At 44.2% G+C, this 21,556-nt stretch overlaps 1 protein-coding gene across 11 annotated transcripts in view; it reads left to right on the forward strand.

The window, feature by feature from the left end:
* Positions 1 to 21,556, forward strand: part of CCM2 (CCM2 scaffold protein) — a 76,215-nt gene that overhangs the window by 6,141 nt on the left and 48,518 nt on the right. For 3 of the 11 annotated variants that reach the window (XM_009453027.3, XM_009453025.3, XM_054687508.2), the window contains exon 1: positions 20,972 to 21,405. The exons of 6 other annotated variants lie outside the window; for them this stretch is intronic. In XM_009453027.3, coding sequence (XP_009451302.3) covers positions 21,118 to 21,405 — 288 coding nt within the window. In that variant the 5' untranslated portion in view covers positions 20,972 to 21,117. Of the gene's footprint in view, positions 1 to 20,971; positions 21,406 to 21,556 lie in introns of those variants that run through there. 2 more of the 11 variants (XM_063814212.1, XM_063814211.1) reach the window with 2 other exon arrangements.

A 21,556-nucleotide genomic window follows, 5' to 3' on the forward strand; every position in this document is an offset into this window, starting at 1 on the left:
TTTTATTTGTTTTTATTTTAGATGGAGTCTTGTTGCTCTGTCACCCAGGCTGGAGTGCAGTGGTGCAATCTCGGCTCGCTGCAAGCTCCGCCTCCCAGGTTCCCGCCATTCTCCTGCCTCGGCCTCCTGAGTAGCTAGGACTACAGGTGCCCGCCACCACACCTGGCTAATTTTTTTGTATTTTTAGTAGAGATGGGGTTTCACCGTATTAGCCAGGATGGTCTCAATCTCCTGACCCCGTGATCCACCCACCTCGGCCTCCCAAAGTGCTGGGATTACAGGCTTGAGCCACCATGCCTGGCCTGAAGATGGAGTCTTTAAGGAGGTGATTGAGGTAAAATGAGGTAATTGTGTGGGCCCTAATCCAATCTGATGGATGTCCTTATAGGAAGATATTAGGACACAGAGAGGAATGATCATTTGAGGACTCATGGAGAAGGCAGCCATCTGCAAGCCAAGGAGAGACCTCAGGAGAAACCACCCTGCTAAATTTACCTTGATCTTGGACTTTCAGCATCTAGACTCTAAGAGAATAAGTTTCTATTATTGAAGCCACTCAAGTCTATAATACTTAGTCCTGGCAGCCCAAGAAGGCTAATGCACCAGGTGATTTTGAAGCAAACCCTGGAGTTCAGTTTGTAGATAGAAGTGCAGTAGTAACTCATCAAGACAGAAGAGTAACAAGCCTTATGTTGCTGGTCATTCTGGCCTCATCTGCTGGCTGCCTTAGGGTCTCTGGGGTGAGTTCTGAGGACCAAGTCTACACTGTCAGCATGGCCACGGACGAGCTGCTCAGAGTGACAGGACAACCCTCACTGTGCTGTATGTAAACCATAAATCACAGCACACTCTTTGTGGTTGGGAGAACATGTATGGTGTTTTGGGAGCTGGCACAGTCAGGGATGTCATTCATTTCATCTGGGACAGGCTTTGTGCTCTGGGATCTGTGGCGGGAGCAGTGAGCCCAGCCATGTCCTCTGCATGCATCGCTGTGTCCTTGTGAACAGTGGATCTTTGTTAGCGCGCTTCGCACTCCTTGGCTTTTTTATCTTTCAATCAAGAACAGCAACTGCTCTTCAAATGATTCTACAGGTATGAGGGAGTTTACATTTGGATTTGTCAATGGAACCACTAGGATTTTTTGTTTGTTTGTTTTGTAGAAATAAGAACTTTTTTCCTTAGCCTTGTGTCTGTGCCAAAAATGTGACCTTTTTTTTTCTCCCAAGTGTGCCCAAACAGTAACAATTTTTTGCTTGGATTATGTTAAGAATTAGGGCATTTGACCATAGGCATTAGATGTATGTGCAATGAAAGTGATCCCCTTTAATAAGCATAATAGGAACATGGAATTTGGGCTTTTGTTTGCAGCTTAGGATGATGGCGTGTCTTGTAACCCAAGGAGGTTTTTCACTTTTCTGAAAGTGAGAAGACTGGTCAGCCTAAACCCGTGGTGTCACTGTTCTTAAGGGAAACCTAGTTGAGGAGTGGGAGATAACCATTTCACATGTTGTTTTTGTACCTTGGAGAAAAAAAAGAGAGAAGCCTTTATTTAAATCTTTATGTCCATTCTATAGTTTAAAATTCCATGCAGGTTTTTTTCAAAAAATCAAATTTGCTTCCTGTGTGTTGTCACCATGAGCTCTCTGGTCAGGTGTGGAAACTGAAATGTTTCCCTTGTTGGTTTATGTGGTGGGGTACTTTTTTTTTTTTTTTTTTTGAGGTGGAGTCTTGCTCTGCTGCCCAGGCTGGAGTGCAGTTGCATGATCTCAGCTCACTGCAGGCTCCGCCTCCCGGGTTCAAGCAATTCTGCCTCAGCCTCCCGAGTAGCTGGGACTATAGGTGCGTGCTGCCATGCCCGGCTAATTTTTTTATTTTTGGTAGAGATGGGGTTTCACCATGTTGGCAAGGATGGTCTTGATCTCTTGACCTCATGATCCACCCGCCTCGCCCTCCCGAAGTCCTGACCAATGTGTGCCACTGTGTGCCACCGTGCCTGGCCAAGGGTACATGTTCTTTTTTTTTTTTTTTTTTTTTTTTTTGAGACAGAGTTTTGCTCTTGCCCAGGCTGGAGTGCAGTGGCGCGATCTCGGCTCACCACAACCTCTACCTCCCAGGTCCAAGCGATTCTCCTGCCTCAGCCTTCCCAAGTAGCTGGGATTACAGGCATGCGCCACCAAGTCCGGCTAATTTTGTATTTTTAGTAGAGACGGAGTTTCTCCATGTGGGTCAGGCTGGTCTCAAACTCCCAACCTCAGGTGATCCACCTACCTCGGCCTCCCAAAGTGCTGGGATTACAGGCATGAGCCACCGCGCCCGGCCAAGGGTACATGTTCTTAATGAGATGCCTTGGTCAGGTCTATGTGTCAGTTATGGTGCATGTTGACTTTCTGTCAGATGTCTGAAAATGCCCTAGGTATGATTATGTCTAGCTAATTTATTACTGCCATTAGAACATCACCTTTACATAGCTTTTACTTTTCATGTTACTGGGTATAGACGATAACCATAGCCCACCTGCCTGTGCACTTCTAATGTCAGGCTGAGTTCCTTTCTAAGGCTCCCCCCTCACTTAGTATTGTCCGTCTTCCTTGAAAGAGGTATGTGCAGCCTCCGTGTTTGCTTTTTCCAGCACATTCTTCCACCCTCAGCATTTTATGATGAAAATTTTTGGGACAGGCACGGTGCTCACGCCTCTAATCCCAGCACTTTAGAAGGCCAAGGCGGGCAGATCACCTGAGGTCAGAAGTTCAAGACCAGCCTGGCCAACATGGCGAAATGCTATCTCTACAAAAATACAAAAATAAGCAGGGCATGGTGGTGTGTGCCTGTAATCCCAGCTACTCCAGAGGCTGAGGCGGGAGAATCGCTTGAACCTGGAGGCAGAGGTTGCTGTGAGCCGAGATTGCGCCATTGCACTACAGCCTGGGCGACAGAGGGAGCCTCTGTCTCAAAAAAAAAAAAAAAAAAAAATTTTTTTCAGTACACCAAAGTTGAAAGAATTTTGTAGTGAATACTTGCACCTAGATTCTGCCACTAACGTTGGCTATACTTTTTTTTTTTTTTTGAGACGGAGTCTCACTCTGTCATCTAGGATGGAGTGCAATGGCGTGATTTCGGCTCACTGCAACCTCCGCCTCCTTTGTTCAAGCGATTCTCCTGCCTCAGCCTCCCCAGCAGCTGGGATTACAGGCATGTGCCATCACGCCTGGCTAAGTTTTTGTATTTAGTAGAGATAGGGTTTCACCATGTTGGTGGGGCTGGTCTAGAACTCCTGACCTCAGATGATCCGCCCACCTTGGCCTCCCAAAGTGCTGGGATTACACTCATGAGCCACCCCGCCTGGCCTGGCTATACTTGTTTTATCCCATATCTAGCATTTGTTTATCACTGTACCTGCCTATCAACTCATTTTATTTTTCTGATGCATTCCTCAATAAATTGCAGACATTGTTTCACTTTGATCTAAATACATTAGCATGCATGTCATTAACTAGGGTTCAATATTTGCTTACAGTTTTCTTTTGATGTAAAATTATGTAACAGTGAAATACACACTTTTTTTTTTTTTTTTTTTTTTAAACAGGGTCTCACTCTGTCACAGAGGCTGGAGTGCCGTGGTGCAATCACGGCACACTGCAGCCTTGACTTCCCAGACTCAAGTGATCCTCCCGCCCCAGTCTCCTCAGTAGCTAGGACTAAATGGGTTTGTCACCATGCCCGGCTAATTTTTTTTATTTTTTGTAGAGACGAGGTCTCACTGTGTTGCCCAGGCTGGTCTTGAATTCCTGGGCTTAAGCAATCCTTCTGTCTCGGCCTGCCAAAGTGTTGGTATTACAGGCGTGAGCCACCGCTCCTGGCCAAATAATACACATCTTCAGTGAATATTAGCTAAATTTTGACAAATGCATACTCCTACGTAACTGGAACCCCTACTAAGAAATAAAACATTACCTACCATCACTGAGAAAATTCCCTTATGCCCCTTAGAAAGTCCTTCCCCCAAGGTACTACTGTTCTGATTTTTTTCCACCATAGGTTAGTTTTGTTCATTCTAGAACTTCATACAGATGGATTCATACAGTATACATTGTGTTGTGCAGGGATCAGTGTACTCAGCATAATGTTTTTGAGATTTGTCCATATATTGCTGCATGTTTCAGTTGCTGAGTAATATTTTGTTGTATGTTTATGCTGTGATTTGTTTATTCATTTGTTGGAGATTTAGTTTCTTTCTAGTTTGTGTATATATATATATATTTTTTGAGACGGAGTTTTGCTCTTGTCGCCCAGACTGGAATGCAATGGTGTGATCTCAGCTCACTGTAACCTCTGCCTCCTGGGTTCAAGCGATTCTCCTGCCTCAGCCTCCTGAGTAGCTGGGATTATAGGTGCCCGCCACGATGCCTGGCTAATTTTTGTATTTTTAGTAGAGATGGGGTTTCACCATGTTGGCCAGGCTGGTCTCGAACCCCTGACCTCAGGTGATACACTTGCCACGGCCTCCCAGTCTACTTTGTATTTTGAAAAAGCTGCTGTGAACATTTGTGAATGAGTCATTATGTGAACATGTTTTCATTTATTTTGGGTAAATACCTAATGGAATTGCTGAATTTTATGGGAACTATATGTTTAACTTTATAAGACACTGCCAAACTTTCTGCTAAATTTTTGTCTCCTAATTCTTTGTTTTTTTCTCTTTCCAGAGACAGGGTCTCATTCTGTAACCCAGGCTGGAGTGTAGTGGTGCAATCAGAGCTCAGTATAACCTCAAACTCCTGCAGTTCTCATGCCTCAACCTCCCAAGTAGTTAGGACCATAGGTGTGTGCCACTATGCCCAGCTAAATTTTTTTTTTTTTTGAGACGGAGTCTCACTCTTGTTGCCCAGGTTGGAGTGCAATGGTGCGATCTCAGCTCACTGCAGCCTCTGCCTCCCAAGTTCTAGTGATTCTCATGCCTCAGCCTCCCTGGTAGCTGGGATTACAGGTGCCCGCCACCACACCCGGCTAATTTTTGTATTTTTAGTAGAGACGGGGTTTCACCATGTTGGCCGGGCTCCTCTCGAACTCCTGACCTCAGGTGATCCAGCTGCCTTGGCCTCCCAAAGTGCTGGGATTATAGGTGTGAGCCACTGTACCCAGCCGGGCTAATTTTTAAAAATTTTTATTTTTATGTTTTATTTTTTAATGGTTGCTTTATTTATTTATTCATTTACTGAGATGGAGTCTCACTCTGTTGCCCAGGCTGGGGTGCAGTGGCGTGATCTTGGCTCACTGCAACCTCTGCCTCCTGGTTTCAATCAATTCTCCTACCTCAGCCTCCCAAGTAGCTGAGATTACTGGTGCCCACCACTATGCCTGGCTAATTTTTGTATTTTTAGTAGAGGTGAGGTTTCAATATGTTGGCCAGGATGATCTCAAATTCTTGATCTCAAGTGATCTGCCTGCCTTGGCCTCTCTAAAAGTGCTGAGATTATAGGTGTAAGCCATCGTGCCCTGCCCTGGCTAACTTTTTAAAAAGTTTTTGTAGAGTATCAGTATTTTAGTATGTTGTCCGGGGTGGTCTTGGACACCTGGCCTAAAGCTACCTTGGCCTCCCAAAGTGCTGGGATTACAGGCATGAGCCACTGCATCCAGCTAATCCTGTCAGTTATTGAGAGAGAGGGTGTTAAGTTCTCTAGTTATTATTTTGGATTTGTTTTTCCCTTTAGTTAGTTTTGGCTTCGTATATTTTGAAGCTCTGTTGTTAAGTACATACACATTTAGGATCATAATATCTTTTTTTTTTTTTGAGATGGTAGTCTTTCTCTCTTACCCAGGCTGCAGTGTAGTGGTACGATCTTGGCTAACTGCAACCTCCACCTCCTGGGTTCAAGTGATTCTCCTGTCTCAGCCTTCCGAGTAGCTGGAATTACAGGCATGCACCACCATGCCCAGGTAATTTTTGTATTTTTAGTAGAGACGGGGTTTTGCCATGTTAGCCAGCCTGGTCTTGAACTCCTGACCTCAGGTGATCCACCCGCCTCGGCTTCCCAAAGTGCTGGGATTACAGGTGTGAGCCACTGCTCCCAGCCCATAATGTCTTGTTGAAATGAATCTTTTTCATTATGACATGACCATCTTTATTTCTAGTAAGACTTCTTGTCCCAATCTCTTGTCTGATATTAATATAGCCACACCACGTTCTTTTTTTGCCTTAGGGACTTTAGCAACTGCCGAAGAGTCTCGCTCTGTCGCCGAGGCTGGAGAGCAGTACTATGATCATAACTCACTGCAGCCTTGAACTCCTGGGCTCAAGTGATCTTCTGCCTCAGCCTCCCAGGTAGCTGGGAGTACAGGTGTGCGCCACCATGCCTGGCTAATTTTTTTTTTTTTTTAGAGATGGGGTCTCACTACGTTGCCCAGGTCGTCTCAAACTCCTGGCCTCAGTGATCCTCCTCAGCCTCCCGAGAAGCTGGGGTTACCGCCTTGAGCCAGCCACACCTGGCTACCCCACTTTCTTATGCTGCATGTTTGCATGGTGTGTGTCTTTCAACAAGTCTGGAGTTTTAAACTGCATGCTTTATAAAGAGCATTTTGTTACAGCTTGCTTTTTTATCTAGTCTGATAGTTTCTGCCTTTTAATTGTGAAGTTTACATAATTGATGTCATTATGTTTAAGTCTATCATTTTGATATTTGTTTTCTCTTTCCCTTTGTGCTTTCTTCCTTTGTTTCTCCTTTTTGATTATTTTTAACTCTGTTCTATTGCTACTGGCTTTTTTGCTGTAACTCCTCTATATATTGCTATATATATCCATGTCTTGTCACAGATTACCATCCATTAATATCATTTCTTTCTTGTACAGTGTAAGAACCTATCAGCAGTATCATTCCATTTGTACTCCCTCCTGTTTTTTGCAAACTTTTTGGCATATATTTTCTTTCTATACGTGTTATAAATCTTACATTAGATTTTTTTTTTGCTTTAAACAATCGACTTTTCACCTTTTTATATTGAAATGATTTAATTATATATACGTAGTAGATTTAAAGCACACAGAGTATATACAGAGTACACAGAGCCCTCATACACCTTCCACCCAGATCCCTCAAGTGTTAACATTTCTGAACCATTAAGAATAAGCTGTAGACATAATGCCCCATGACCCTTTAACACTTCAACTGTACCTTCCTTGGTACAAGGACACTCTAACCACACCATTCTGACATCATTAAAATCAGGAAATTGACATCCATTTGATCTTGCTACGTAATTCATGACCCCACCCAGACTTGCTGATTGTTATGATACTTTCTTTATATAGCTCTAGGATCCATAGATTTTATAGATTCAGGATCATGTGTTGCATTTGGTTTGCATGTCTCTTTAGGCTCTTTGAACTTGAAATGGTTCCTAGTCTTTTCTTGTCTCTGATGATTGATATTTTTGAAGATTACAGATCAGTTAGTAGGATGTCTCTCAGTTGGGTCTGTTTTTTTCTCATGAGTTTATGTGTTTTTGATAGGACTGCCACACAGATGATGTATTCTTCTCATTGCATCATATCAGGGAAAATAATGTCGATTTGTCCCATGTTGGTGATGTTAACTGTGGTTACTTAGTTAAGATAGTCTTGCCGAGTTTCTTCATTTTAAAGTTCTTATTTATTCTTATTTTACTTACAAGACTGTAGTTCTCTAGTATCCTTATTTATTTTGAAGCTCTAATTGTCCCAAACTCAGCCAGTGGGAAGGACTTTAAGCTGGCTCTGGTCTCTTATTTGTATTTTTATTTATTTTAATTATTATTACTTTTTTTGAGATGGTGTCTTACTCTGTTGCCCAGGCCGGAGTGCAGTGGCACAATCTTGGCTCCTTGCAACCTCTGCCTCCCAGGTTCAAGTGATTCTTCTGCCTCAGCCTCCCGAGCAGCTGGGATTTCAGGTGCCTGCCACCCATACCCGGCTAATTTTTGTATTTTTAGTAGAGACGGGGTTTCACCATTTTGGCCAGGCTGGTTTCGAACTCCTGACCTCGTGATCTGCCCACCTCGGCCTCCCAAAGTGCTGGGATTACAGGCATGAACCACCGCGCCTGGCCTATTTTAATTTTTAATTGCAGTAAAAAAGCAAACGCATAACAAAATTTACTATCTTAACCTTTTAATTTTGGCCATGTTGCCCACGCTAGTCTTGAACTCCTGGGCTCAAGCTGTCTTCCCACCTCGGCCTCCCAAAGTGCTGGAATTACAGGGCTGAGCTACAACTCCTGGCCAGTCTTAACCTTTTTTTTTTTTTTGAGATGGAGTCTTGCTTTATCACCCAGGCTGGAGTGCAATGGCGCCATCTTGGCTCACTCCAACCTCCACCTCCTGGGTTTAAGCGATTCTCCTGCCTCAGCCTCCCCAGTAGCTGGGATCACAGGCGTGCACCACCAAGCCCGTCTAATTTTTGAATTTTTATTAGAGACGGGGTTTCGCCATGTTGGCCAGGCTGACTGTGAACTCCTGACCTCGGCTGATCGGCCCACCTCAGCCTCCCAAAGTGCTGGAATTACAGGCGTGAGCCACCATGCCTGGCCAGTCTTAACCATTTTTAAGTGTACAGTTCAATAGCACCAAGAATATTCATGTTGTGCATCTGGCATCTTTTTGACAAGCCCTTGTCTTTCTTTAAACACTTTCTTACATTTGCTAAAACAAGATGTTTCAGCTAATCTTGTTCTTTCCTGTCCCAGCCCTGGAACCAGACAGTCGTCCAAGGAGTCCTCCTTGCTTTTAGTGGAAATGGTATTTGGAGATCAAATAGCTCTTTTTCTGGATCTATTTATGTATTAAACATTAGAGTTCACGCTGATACCTCTAATTCCAGTCCATGACACAGAATTTATTCCAGTCTTACCCCTTTCCACATTTATACCTTGCTTTTCCAACAGTGAGAAATCTGGTTCCTGTTTTCTTCAGTGTATTTGCTTTTTTGCTCAGTCTCCCCAGAGGTTGACACTCCTAGCTGTGCTAGGCAAACTCAGCTGAAGACATGCTGCTGTTCCCTCCCCACAGTTTGCTGTTGGGCATGCTGTCCTAAAGCTGAACTAAGAAATATTCCCTTCCCCTTCCCCTTCCTGGATTCACTGGCCGAAAGCTTGGGTTTGATGAAAGGGAGGGGGAGGTGAGGATGAAAAAAGGGTAAAGGTCAGTTACACAGCTCAGCCCTGACCAACATGTTCCTGTGCCTTGCTGAACACATTGGCTTAAGCTGGGCCCTGGGTATCTCAATTTTCCCCATGTCTTGCATGTTGAGCCAGAGTTGGTCCCAGACATGCCTTCTCTAATCCTATGGCATGTGTGCCAGTCCAGAGCTGGCCCAGGACATCCTGGTTCCTTAAGCGTGGCCCTGATGAAGGGGAAGGGATAGTGAGAAGACACAGGATAAAAAGCCAGTTAGAGAGCTCATCTCTGGACATGCTTCCCATCTTGTCCTTGACATGCATGCTGACCCACTGCTGGGCCTTGGGCATTCTGCCCTTTTCAGCTTGACAGAGTGATGCTGCCCCCACCCCCCCATCCGAAAGCCACAATTTGACATTTTTAAAAGACCAAAGAAAAGAAAGAAAAATTATCTTTTCTGTTTATCCCTCTGTTTATCATTTTTAGCACTTTTATTTCCTCTGGAAAATTTCCATCTGGAATAATTTACCTTTGGCCTTGTCAACTTAAAAATTCAAGAAATGTACATATTTGGAAAGGATACTTTATTTCTTAAAAGAGTTGCAACCTGTAGGCTGGCCATCCCACAGGCTGGAAAGCGTAGCCTTTGACAGAGCCTGAAAGGTAGGCACTTCAGAGGAGGAGGGGTTGGAACAGGAATTTGTGCTGAATGGGTTTGTGCTGACCAAGTATATATATATGTTCAACAGGTTATAGGAGGAGTTATGAATATTCATGGAGGGGGTCCTGATGCATGTGTACTGAACAGACATGCAATTTATTTTATTTTATTTATTTTTTTTGAGACAGAGTTTCACTCTTGTTGCCCAGGCTGGAGTGCAATGGCGCGATCTTGGCTCACTGCAACCTCTGCCTCCCGGGTTCAAGCAATTCTCCTGTCTCAGCCTCCTGAGTAGCTGGGATTACTGGCGCATGCCACCAGGCCTGGCTAATTTTTGTATTTTTAGTAGAGACGGGGTTTCATCATATTGGTCAGGCTGGTCTCGAACTCCTGACCTCAGGTGATCCACCCGCCTCAGCCTCCCAAAGTGCTGGATTACAGGCATGAGCCACTGTGCCTGGCCCAAACATGCATCTTTTTTTTTTTTGAGATGGAGTCTTGCTCTGTTGCCCAGGCTGGAGTGCAGTGGCGCGATCCTGGCTCACTGCAACCTCCGCCTCCCAGGTTCAAGCGATTCTCCTGCCTCAGCCTCCCAAGTAGCTGGGATTACAGGCGCCTACCACCACGCCTGGCTAATTTTTGTATTTTTGGTAGAGACAGGTTTTCACCATGTTGACCAGGCTGATCTCTAACTCCTGGCCTCAAGTGATCTGACTGCCTCGGCCTTCCAAAGTGCTAGGATTACAGGTGTGAGCCACCTCGCTTGGCTAATTTTTTTTGTATTTTTAGGAGAGACGGGGTTTCACCATGTTAGCCAGGATGGTCTCGATCTCCTGACCTCGTGATCCACCTGCCTCGGCCTCCCAAAGTGCTGAGATTACAGGCGTGAGCCACTGCATCTGGCCCAAACATACATTTTTAAAAGAACTTTCAGGTTCAGGGGTACATGTGCAGGTTTGTTATATAGGTAAACATCTGTCATGGGGATTTGGTGTATAGATTATTTCATCACCCAGGTACTAAGCGTAGTATCTGACAGTTATTTTTTCCAGACAGGCATGTTCTTTGCATTCCATGTTCACTTTGAGGTGGAGACAACATTATATTCAGGCCCCATACCTCAAAAGGTGAAGCAAGGAGACAGGGCACTCAAGTGCACAGCCTCTATAAACTGGCTAGAACCAGTCTGTGGCTGGTGGTCTTCTTGTCAGGAGAGAGTTACTGAAGTTAGTCTCTTATACAGTCACAGCTATAGTTTTGGCTTGTGGAACAGGAGGTCAGTTGGCATCTGGTGGTGAGCTGCAGTTGTTTTCCTATTGCTTATCCAGGACAGTGCTTGTTTGGCTGCTAGAGAAAAAGAAGAACCCTGTGGCAGTTAGAACAGAGTTGATCTTGAAGAGTCAGACTGTGTGGCTGAATCCTTACCTGGCACGGTCGTAGGTCTTGTTTATAATTTGGTGTCTTTTTTTCCCCATGATCTTCATGAACACATGTAATTTGGTATTTTATTGCCACAGAGTCCATTCTGTCAGTTTTGTGGTCTCTATTTTAACATTAATGCTGGTCAGTTGTGCCTGAACTACAAAAGGGGGAATATAATGAGGTGTGTCCCAAGGCATCTTGTCATGGCTGGAACCAAAACAGGCTTTGTTCAGTCAGTTGGGGTGCTTAGGATTTTATTTTTAGTTCTTAGCCTGAAGACCTTGCTTAGAATTTTTCATGGTGTAGGTCTGACACATTGTTTCACCTTTTATTATCTGAAAATACCTTCATTTCATCTTCATTTTTGAAGGATAGTTTTACAGCAGCAGTCCCCAACCTTTTTGACACCAGGGACCGGTTTCGTGGGAGACAGTTTTTCCATAGACCAAAGTGGGGAAAAGGTTTTGGGATGAAACTGTTCCATATCAGATCATCAGGCATTAGATTCTCTAAGGAGTGCGTAACCTAGATCCCTCCAACACACAGTTCAGGGTTTGTGCTCTTATGAGAATCTAATGCAGCCACTGATCTCACAGGAGGCGGGGCTCAGGTGGTAATGCTTGCTGGCCCTCCACTCACCTCCTGCTGTGTGCGGCCTGGTTCCTAACAGGCCACGGACCCAGACCAGTCTGTGGCATGGGGGCTGGGGACCTCTGTTTTACAGGATATAGAATTCTAGGTTGACTGTTTTCTTTCAGCATTTTTTATTATTTATTTATTTATTTATTTTGAGACAGAGTCTCGCTTTGTCACCCAGGCTGGAGTGCAGTGGCGTGATCTTGCTCACTGCAACCTCCACCTCCTGGGTTCAAGTGATTCTTCTGCCTTAGCCTCCTGGGTAGCTGTGATTATAGGCACATACCACCACGCCCAGCTAATTTTTTTTTGTATTTTTAGCAGAGATGGGGTTTCACCATGTTGATGGGGCTGGTCTTCAACTCCTGACCTCCAGTGATCTGCCCGCCTAAGCCTCCCAAGGCGTGAGCCACCATGCCCAGCTTCTTTTGGCATTTTAAAGATGAAGACTCATTATCTTCTGGCATCCATTTTTTCTCTTGAGAAGTTACCTGTCATTTTTGTTGTACTGAATGTCTTTTCTTTTATTTGACAGTTTTAAGAATTTCTTTTTTTTTTTTTTTGAGATGGAGTCTTACTCTGTCGCCAGGCTGGAGTGCAGTAGCACAATCTCAGCTTACTGCAACCTCTGCCTCCCAGATTCAAGTGATTCTCCTGCATCAGCCTCCCAAGTAGCTGGGATTACAGGCATGCACCACCATGCCAGGCTAATTTTTGTACTTTTAATAGAAATGTGGTTTTGCCATGTTGACCAGGCTGGTCTCGAACTCCTGACCTCAGATGATCTGCCTGCCTCGGCCTCCCAAAGTGTTGGGATTATAGGCGTGAGCCACTGCGCCTGGCCTTTTTTTTTTTTTTTTTTTTGAGACAGGGTCTCACTCTGTTGGCCAGGCTGGAGTGCTGTGGCGTGATCTCGGCCCACTGCAACCTTGCAACCTCCGCCTCCCGGGTTCAAGTGATTCTCCTGCCTCAGCCTCCTGAGTAGCCAGGACTACAGGCATGCACCACTGTGCCCGGCTAATGAAAAAAGTTTTTTAAATATAGATGGAATCTCAGTATGTTGCTCAGGCTGGTCTTGAACTCCTGGCCTCAAGCCATCCTCCTGCTTCCGCCTCCTGGGATTACAGGAATGAGCCACCGCACCTGGCTGGGTTTTATACTTTGGTTTGGTAGATCAGTTTTGATCTTTGTCCTTACTCTTAGGGTAAATTTCTTAGTCCTAGAATGTATGTTTTACTCCTAAGATGTGGCCCTTGTGGGGTTTCAAATGGATAGTCTCAAGTGTTTAAGGTACTTATTAAGCCCCTTTAACTTGGCAGGACTTGGACTCCAAACTCTTATCTACCCTGCAGCTAGGGAGGGCTAAAATCTCAGCTTTTTTTTTGAGACGGATCTTGCTCTGTTACCCAGGTTAGAGTGGAATGGTGTGATCATAGTTTACTGTGACCTTAAACTTCTGGGCTCAAGCAATTCTCCTACCTTAGCCTCCCAAGTAGGTAGGACTACAGGCATGCACTATCTGGCTAATTTTTATTTTTGTAGAAATGGGGTCTCACTATGTTGCCCAGGCTGGTTTCAAACTCCTGAACTCAAGTGATCTTCCTGCCTTGGCCACCCAAAGTGCTGGGATTATAGGCATGAGCTCCCGCACCCAGCCATCAGCTTGCTCCTTCAACCTTCAAGCTATCGTGTCCTTTCTGGGCTTGTGGGAGTCTCACCTCCGCTTACACAGTTCAGGGTTCAGCCAAAGATTTGAGGGGACCTTATACTCAGACTTTGGGTTCCTTTTTTAGTGGGTTCCTCCTTTCCTATATTTCCCTCTCAATTTCCAGCTTTTTTAGCAGTCTCAAATCCTCCTTTAACCTGTCAGGCCAATAAAATTGCAGCTTTTTTTTCTCTGCTCCACTCCTCTGAGACTGGGGCATACTCTCAGGAGTAAAGCAATATAAAAGTGGATCTTGCCCAGTGATGTTCCCTTCTTTCAAGGGTCATATAAATTCCAAGCTTCTTTTTTATTCCTTGTTTGTCTCCAGTGTCTTTAGAAGATTGTTTTTCACATTTTATCTAGAGTTCATAATCTCGGTCTGTGAGAAAGTTATTTTGATACAGTCTACTTCTCTCTTAAGGGAATAAGAACTTCTTTGGGTTTATTTTTTCTTGACAGTGTGTTTTGGAGCTCTTTCATTATAGATATATAGTTTCTTTACTCTTCTTTAGGGTGGAATGGCATTTTTATCTGTGGGCTACTGTATTTAAACAGCAGCCCTCCTATGGACTTTTAGGTTGTCATTTTGCTTAAAAAATAATGAAGCAATTAATTTTCTAACCTGTCATGTATGTAATGCATCTGTAGGATTAATTCCCGAAAATGCAATTGCTGGGAAACATATGTACATTTGTAATTTTAGTAGATGTTAACAAATTGTTTTGTATGGTAGAACCAAGGTTTATTCTTTTTTTCTTTACCCACCTCTCAAGAGAACAGTTTTTATTAGGTGAAAGTGGTATTTGCTAAAAATTTTGAGTATTTTCCAAAATGAACTTGTTAGTTTTCTTACTAAAAAATACATTTGTATCTCAGAAGAAAGTAGCAAAATATATTATATGAAAAAAATCACACCCACTGGAAACAACTGTTATTAGAGTCTTTCACGTTGCTTTCCTGTTTGTGTACGCTTTTCTGTGTTAGCAGTAATAATACAGTCTTATTACCTTGGTATTTATTTCAAACACTTGCTTAGTGCCCACTGTGTAAAGAGCTTTTTGGGGAGCTGTCACTGCCTGCCTGAATCTCCCTCACTGTCTGAGGGTGGTCTTAGTGCTCATGAGGTCGAGAATATCGAGTGCTGTGTCAGAAGGGCAGAGGTCAGGTGGATTTAAAGCTGTTGCACCAAAGCCAGGTGTGGCGACATGCCTGTATTCTCAACCTACTCATGAGGCTGAGGTGGGAGGATGGCTTGAGCCTAGGAGTTAGAGAATGCAGTGAGCCATGATTGTGCCACTGCACTGCAGCCTGGGTAATAGAGCAAGACCCTGTCTCTAAAAAATAAAAAAATAATAAATAGGCTGGCACGGTGGCTCACGCCTGTAATCTCAGCACTTTGGGAGGCCGAGGCGGGCGGATCACCTGAGGTCAGGAGTTCAAGACCAGCCTGGCCAACATGGTAAAACCCCCGACTCTACTAAAAATACAAAAATTAGCCAGGCATGGTGACACATGCCTGTAATCCCAGCTACTCAGGAGGCTGAGACAGGGAGAATTGCTTGAACCCGGAAGGTAGAGGTTGCAGTGAGCTGAGATCACGCCACTGCACTCCAATCTGGGCAACAGAGCGAGGCTCTTTCTCAAAAAAATAAAATAAAATAAAATAAATAATAAATAAATAAAACTATGCATCAAGCACCATCTCCCTGTCCCCTGGGTATGCCTTTGGAAGTGCAGTTTGCAGAGTGAGTGAGATGAGGCAGGGGAGTAGGAGGAGGAGCTGAGGAGGAGAATGGGGCAGGGGAAGATGAGCCAGGGAGGAGGAGGAGGGGAGGAAAGGGGAAGGGATGAGAGAGGGAAGGAAGGTGGAGTCGTTGTTCCTGCTGTTGCCTTGCATGGCTGTGACAGCTGTTGAAGCTGTCTTCTCACAGTTTTGCACACTGTGGGTTATGATTCATTAGTGGCATGTGAAATCAACCATGTAGGTAGCAACCTTTTTTTCATGTAAGAATTTAAAGGATACAAGTATAAAGTTAAAGAACTTAAGGAAAAATTTTGCTAGATTCATTTTGAATTAGAGCTGTCATGTATTTCTTAGCTATCTGCATGGAAAACACCTAGAAGCAATGACAGTCCAATAGCAGTGAGCACACCTAGGACTTTATTGTAGTCTGAATTGTATGTCAAGTAATGTGGTTACAGTAAGTGAGGGGATGTAGCTTTTTGCCACAAAATCTGTACTTTGGAAGGTGAATGTGAAGCAATGAGAACAAATGGAGATTATTAATCTGTGCTGTGGTTGGTGTTCAGAATTAGGCCACATTTTAGTATGTTTCATGTGGGGATCATTTTTTTTTGGACCAGCTTTTTTTTTTTATGATGGAGTCTTGCTCTGTTGCCCGGGCTAGAGTGGAGTGCAGTGGTGCGATCTCGGTTCACTGCAAACTCCGCCTCCCGGGTTCACGCCATTCTCCTGTCTCAGCCTCCCGAGTAGCTGGGACTACAGGCGCCCACCACCGTGCCCGGCTAATTTTTTGTATTTTTAGTAGAGATGGCGTTTCACCGTGTTAGCCAGGATGGTCTCCATCTCCTGACCTCGTGATCCGCCCGCCTCGGCCTCCCAAAGTGCTGGGATTACAGGCATGAGCCACCGCGCCTGGCCTTTTCTTTAGAGTTTCTGATGAATTGCTTTTCTTTTTTCTTTCAAAAGAAACATTAAATTTAAAAAAATTTCAGTAGCTTTTGGGGTACAAGTGGTTTTTGGTTACATGGGTGAATTGTATAGTGATGAAGTCTGGCTTTTATTTTATTTTTTGAGACGGAGTCTCATTCTGTTGGCCAGGCTGGAGTGCAGTGGTGCGATCTCGGCTCACTGCAACCTCTGCCTCCCGACCTCAAGCGATTCTCCTACCTCAGCCTCTCGAGTAGCTGGGATTACAGGTGCCCACCACCACGCCTGGCTAATTTTTATATTTTTAGTAGAGACGGGGTTTCACCATGTTGACCAGGTTGGTCTCGAACTCCTGAGCTCAAGTGATCCACCAGCCTCGGCCTCCCAAAGTGCTGGGATTACAGGCATGAGCCACCTCACCCTGCAAGTCTGGGCTTTTAGTGTACCCATCACCCAAAAAGCGTACATTGTATCTAGTAGGTAATTTTTCATCTCTCACCTCCCTCCCACTTTCTCCCTTTCTAAGTCTCCAGTGTCCATTATATCACTCTGTATGCCTTTGTGTAGCCATAGTTTAGCTCCCACTTACAAGTGAGAGAACCATGCCCGGCCCAAACTTCTTTTTTTAAATGTTCTAATAAAACCTTATTTACGGCTGGGTACGGTGGCTCACGCCTGTAATCCCAGCACTTTGGGAGGCTGAGGAGGGTGGATCACCTGAGGTCAGGAGTTCGAGACCAGCCTGGCCAACATGGTGAAGCCCTGTCTCTACTAAAAATACAAAAATTAGCCGGGTGTGGTGGTGCGTGTCTGTAATCCCAGTTACTTGGAAGCCTGAGGCGGGAGAATCGCTTGAACCTGGGAGGTGGAGGTTGCAGTGAGCTGAGATCGTGCCACTGCACTCCAGCCTGGATGACAGAGTGAGACTCCGTCTCAAAAAACAAAACTAAACAACAACAACAAAACACAAGAAAACCCCACTTTATTTACAAAAACAGGTGGCTTGCCTGTGTGGTAGAGTTTACTCAGCCTTTTTCTAGAGAATGCCTTGTTATTGTGAATGAGATTCAGTTTTATTATGGTAGGCAGTGAGATTACTGGGAAATCTTTTTTTTTTTTTTGTCCTGTGCATCTTTGTTTAGTCATTATTTTGATAGCTCTGTATCAGTTTTTTTTGTTTTGTTTTGTTTTTTTAATGAGACAGAGTTTTGCTCTTGTTGCCCAGGCTGGAGTGCAATGGCACAATCTTGGCTCACTGCAACCTCCGCCTCCCAGGTTCAAGCGATCCTCCTGCCTCAGTCTCCGTAGTAGCTGGGGTTACAGACATGTGCCACCACGCCCTGCTAATTTTGTATTTTTAGTAGAGTTGGGGGTTTCTCCATGCTGGTCAGGCTGGTCTTGAATTCCCGACATCAGGTGATCCTCCTGCCTCGGCCTCCCAAAGTGCTGGGATTACAGGCATGAGCCACCACACCCGGCCTCTGTATCAGTTTTGAATTTAGTTCTGGGTGTTTTCCTTACACCTAAAGTGTGGACTTTTTGGATTTCTACTGAGTAGCCAGTTCAGCAAAGTCTCTTCAGCTGATTATAATGTTCAGGAAAGCCTCTTCAGCTGATAATAACTTCTGGCATCACCATTCAGCAGTCAGTCAAACATTAAATGATTACCTGTAGGCATTGTGGAGTTTCATCTCTGCATGTCCAGGCCAGCCCTTAGTCAAGGCCCAAGAAACATGTTTTTATCGTCAAGAACTTCTAGGCTCTTAGTTTACATAATGGAATCTTACAGATTTTCCTTTGTTTGCTTGCTGAACACTGCCATTGTCACCCTGGGATTTCTTTTCTCTGCTTTCTGGGTTGGTTCCACCGTTTCTTGGAGTCCACATCTTTTTCTCTCTTGGATCCTCCACCTTTTGCTGGGAGTAGATCCTCTAGTATGTTTTTCAAAAGAGGGTTTTTAGAGTGTAAAGATCCCAAGGCACTGCAGGTGTGAAAATAACTATTTTGCACCTTGATTGACAGTTTGGTTTTAAATTAACTTCCAGATTTAAATTAATTTCCACACAGAATTTTAAAGGGATTACCATATTCCCATTTATCATGATACATCTGATGCTGATCTGAGTCTTACTGCTTTTACAGGTACTTTTTTTTGCATTTTCTTATTGGAAACCTAAGATTCTGTTGAAATTCTGCAGTTTTGTGAAGATGAGTCTAAATGTTGAGGGTTTGTCTCTTACATTCAGCCTACTTGTTACTGTGCTTTTTCTGTCCATAAAATTGAGTTCATCGTTGTTGTCTTCTGATATTTGTGTCCCTCTTTGATTCTGCCTGCTCTTATTCTCCTCTTAGGAAACTGTTAGACTCGATGGACCCAGCTTCTGTGGCCTTTAATTTTTCTCACGTTAAACTTTTTACCTTTTCACTTTATGTTCTAAGACAGGGTTGGCAAACTTCATGTAAAGGACCAGATAGTAAATATTTCAGGCTATGTGGGCCAGGGGGCAAAATTGAGGCCATTAAGTAGGTACTTATATAAGAGAGAAAGCAAATTTTCGTAAATTTTTTTATCGATGAAACTCAAGGTATAATAATTGAGTACAATTTTTTGTAATATGGTTCTACTACTGAGAATGGAATTCTTTTGGGGGGCTAACATTTTGCTTAATCAGGGTTCAAAGTTTATCGAATTGATTCCCTTTATCGAATTGGTGGCAAATGTTCATCTGTAAAACATTTGCAGCTGTGGCCATCAGCAGCAGGCAGGCATTGGCCAACCCCGCAGTTCTCCTTCACATCATTCTTTGGGCTCTCCGCTATGTCCTTGTTATTATTCTATGAATTTTTTATTTTGGCAGTCATATTTGTAATTTCTAAGATATATTTCTTGTTCTCTGTTCTCTCTTTTTCTTTTTTTTTTTTTTGAGATGGAGTTTCACTCTTGGTGCCCAGGCTGGAGTGCAATGGCGTGATCTCACCTCACCGCAACCTCCGCCTCCTGGGTTCAAGTGATTCTCGTGCTTCAGCCTCCCGAATAGCTGGGATTAACAGGCATGCGCCATCACGCCCAGCTAATTTTGTGTTTTTAGCAGAGACGGGGTTTCTCCATATTGGTCAGTCTGGTCTCAAACTTCTAACCTCAGGTGATCTGCCCACCTCAGCCTTCCAAAACGCTGGGATTACAGGCGGGAGCCACTGCGCCCGGCCGTTTTCTCTTTTTCATAGCTGTCTAGTCTTATTTTATGGATGCAGTTCTTCTCAAGTGTCTCTAAGTATACTAGCTAGAATGTAGGTTCCTGTGCCTGTCTCTTCCCATTTGTTCTTTGGCTTTTCTCTCTCATGCTGACCGTGGGGATCACTGTGTTCGTGAGGGAAGGTTGGGGTTGACTAGTGTTCAGAGCATGTGGGTTTTCTTTTTAGTCATGTCTATTTCCCTGGAATCCTTCCCCTCCCTGCAGTAGCCAAAATAGAGGTGAGGCTGCTCAGCTGAGTGGCACCTCTTTCTGTATCTCACTCCTGGTTTGCCTTTTTCCCTTTGAGCCTGCCTGAAGGTCAGGGTCAGCTGGTTCTGCCCTGTATAGGCAACTTTTAGAAAGGAGCAATCTGAAATTGTGACCCTACTCTGGTTTTTAAAGACAGAAAGTGACAGTCCAGTTAATACCGGATATTGACTCAACTCTAGTTCTGATGCTGCTTTTCCAACTTTATGACAGTTTCTACATCTGTGGTATATGGAATAATAATTGAAGCACTAAATTTTATTCTGAAGCAATCAGTCTTTTTGGAATCAGGAAATATTAAACTTTATTTGTTACAGGTTAATGAAATAGAACTGTATGAAAGTACCATTTTTATAGCCAAAACACTGTTGAAAATCAGCACTTTGATTTGGTTCAACCTAATATTTAAAAAATTATATTGTAATTGTTATGTTTATTTATTGATCTGTGAATATAGTCACTCTAACCAGATTTTTTTTTTTTTTTTTGAGATGGAGTCTCACTCTGTCACCCAGGCTGGAGTGCAATGGTGCTATCTTGGCTTACTGGAACCTCTGCCTCCCAGGTTCAAGCGATTCTCCTGCCTCAGCCTCCCAAGTAGCTGGGATAACAGGTGCCCATCACCACGCCCGGCTAATTTTTCTACTTTTAGTAGAGATGGGGTTTCACCGTGTTGGCCAGGCTGGTCTCGAACTTCTTACCTCAGATGATCCACCTGCCTCAGCCTTCTAAAGTGCTGGGATTACAGACATGAGCCACCGCACCCAGCCAACCAGAATATTTAATTAAGTAGCCCTCCCTATTTGCAAGCCATTCTGGAATTTTCAGAGTTCTAAGAGCCTTCACCAGCAACAGATCCAACTTCTGCTTTTCTAGATTAGGAAATTTGCCTTGAAGAAGTGAGCTTGGCTAGAGGCACCCTGTTTAATTTCAAAGTGCTGCTGACTCAAACTCATGAGTCCTGGAGGCAGGTAGAGGCACTTGTAGGCTGAGGACCCGTAGAGCCCGGTGTGCCCTGCCCAAGTCCCACCTGGGAATGGAGTTATCTCTGTAAAGATCTTGCTGCCTTTGAGCAAGCACTGCAAACGGGGTAACTGGAACAGCCTTGTCGCGTGTTTCCACCCTTCGTATGAGGCAGGTACCATGGGTCTTCACCAACAGCACGGCCTGTTGTCTCCAGGAAATGGTAGCCCCTCACAGTGCTTTCTGTCTGCTTGTTTAGCTTTGGCATTTGAATGTGCAGAATGGTGGACTTTGAAATTAATGTCCTTCCGTTGACTGCAGAGTTTCTGCTGGAAATGCAGGGAGGCTGCCTGTGGGGTTCGCGTGCTGTGGGAAGTAGGGAAAATGAGCTGGTTTACTTTGTGTCTTTTTGTGCATGCAGACTGTTTGGATTTTGCCAACAGTTTCTGGGTGCTGCCTGCTTTTTAAACTTTTAAAAAATTGTAAACAGCTTCAGTGGCTTTGCAGAAGGAAGCTGTGGTTTCTGGTCTTCCTGTTCAGTCATGTTTTTTTCAGAGGGAGGGCTAACATCTGGCCATATTTTTCAACAAATTCAGAAGTGAGTAGAGAATGCATAGTAGCTGTCGGCAGAGGAGGAACCAGAATCTCTCCAAAGAAATTTCCTCAAACAGAATTTCACACAGGGTATTCCATGGAGAATGAGGTAGGTGCAAGTCCAGTGTGGAAAGCGCCATTTAGAATGATGGTGTGAGTCCCTTGTGGGTGGCTTTCATGGCTGCTTCCCAGGGCTTGCCCATTGTGAGCTAGGGTAGCCCAGTCTCCATGACCCCTGCTTTGGGAGGATGGGGTGGGTG

The sequence above is a fragment of the Pan troglodytes genome, chromosome 6 (assembly GCF_028858775.2).
Source record: "Pan troglodytes isolate AG18354 chromosome 6, NHGRI_mPanTro3-v2.0_pri, whole genome shotgun sequence".
Taxonomy (NCBI): domain Eukaryota; kingdom Metazoa; phylum Chordata; class Mammalia; order Primates; family Hominidae; genus Pan; species Pan troglodytes.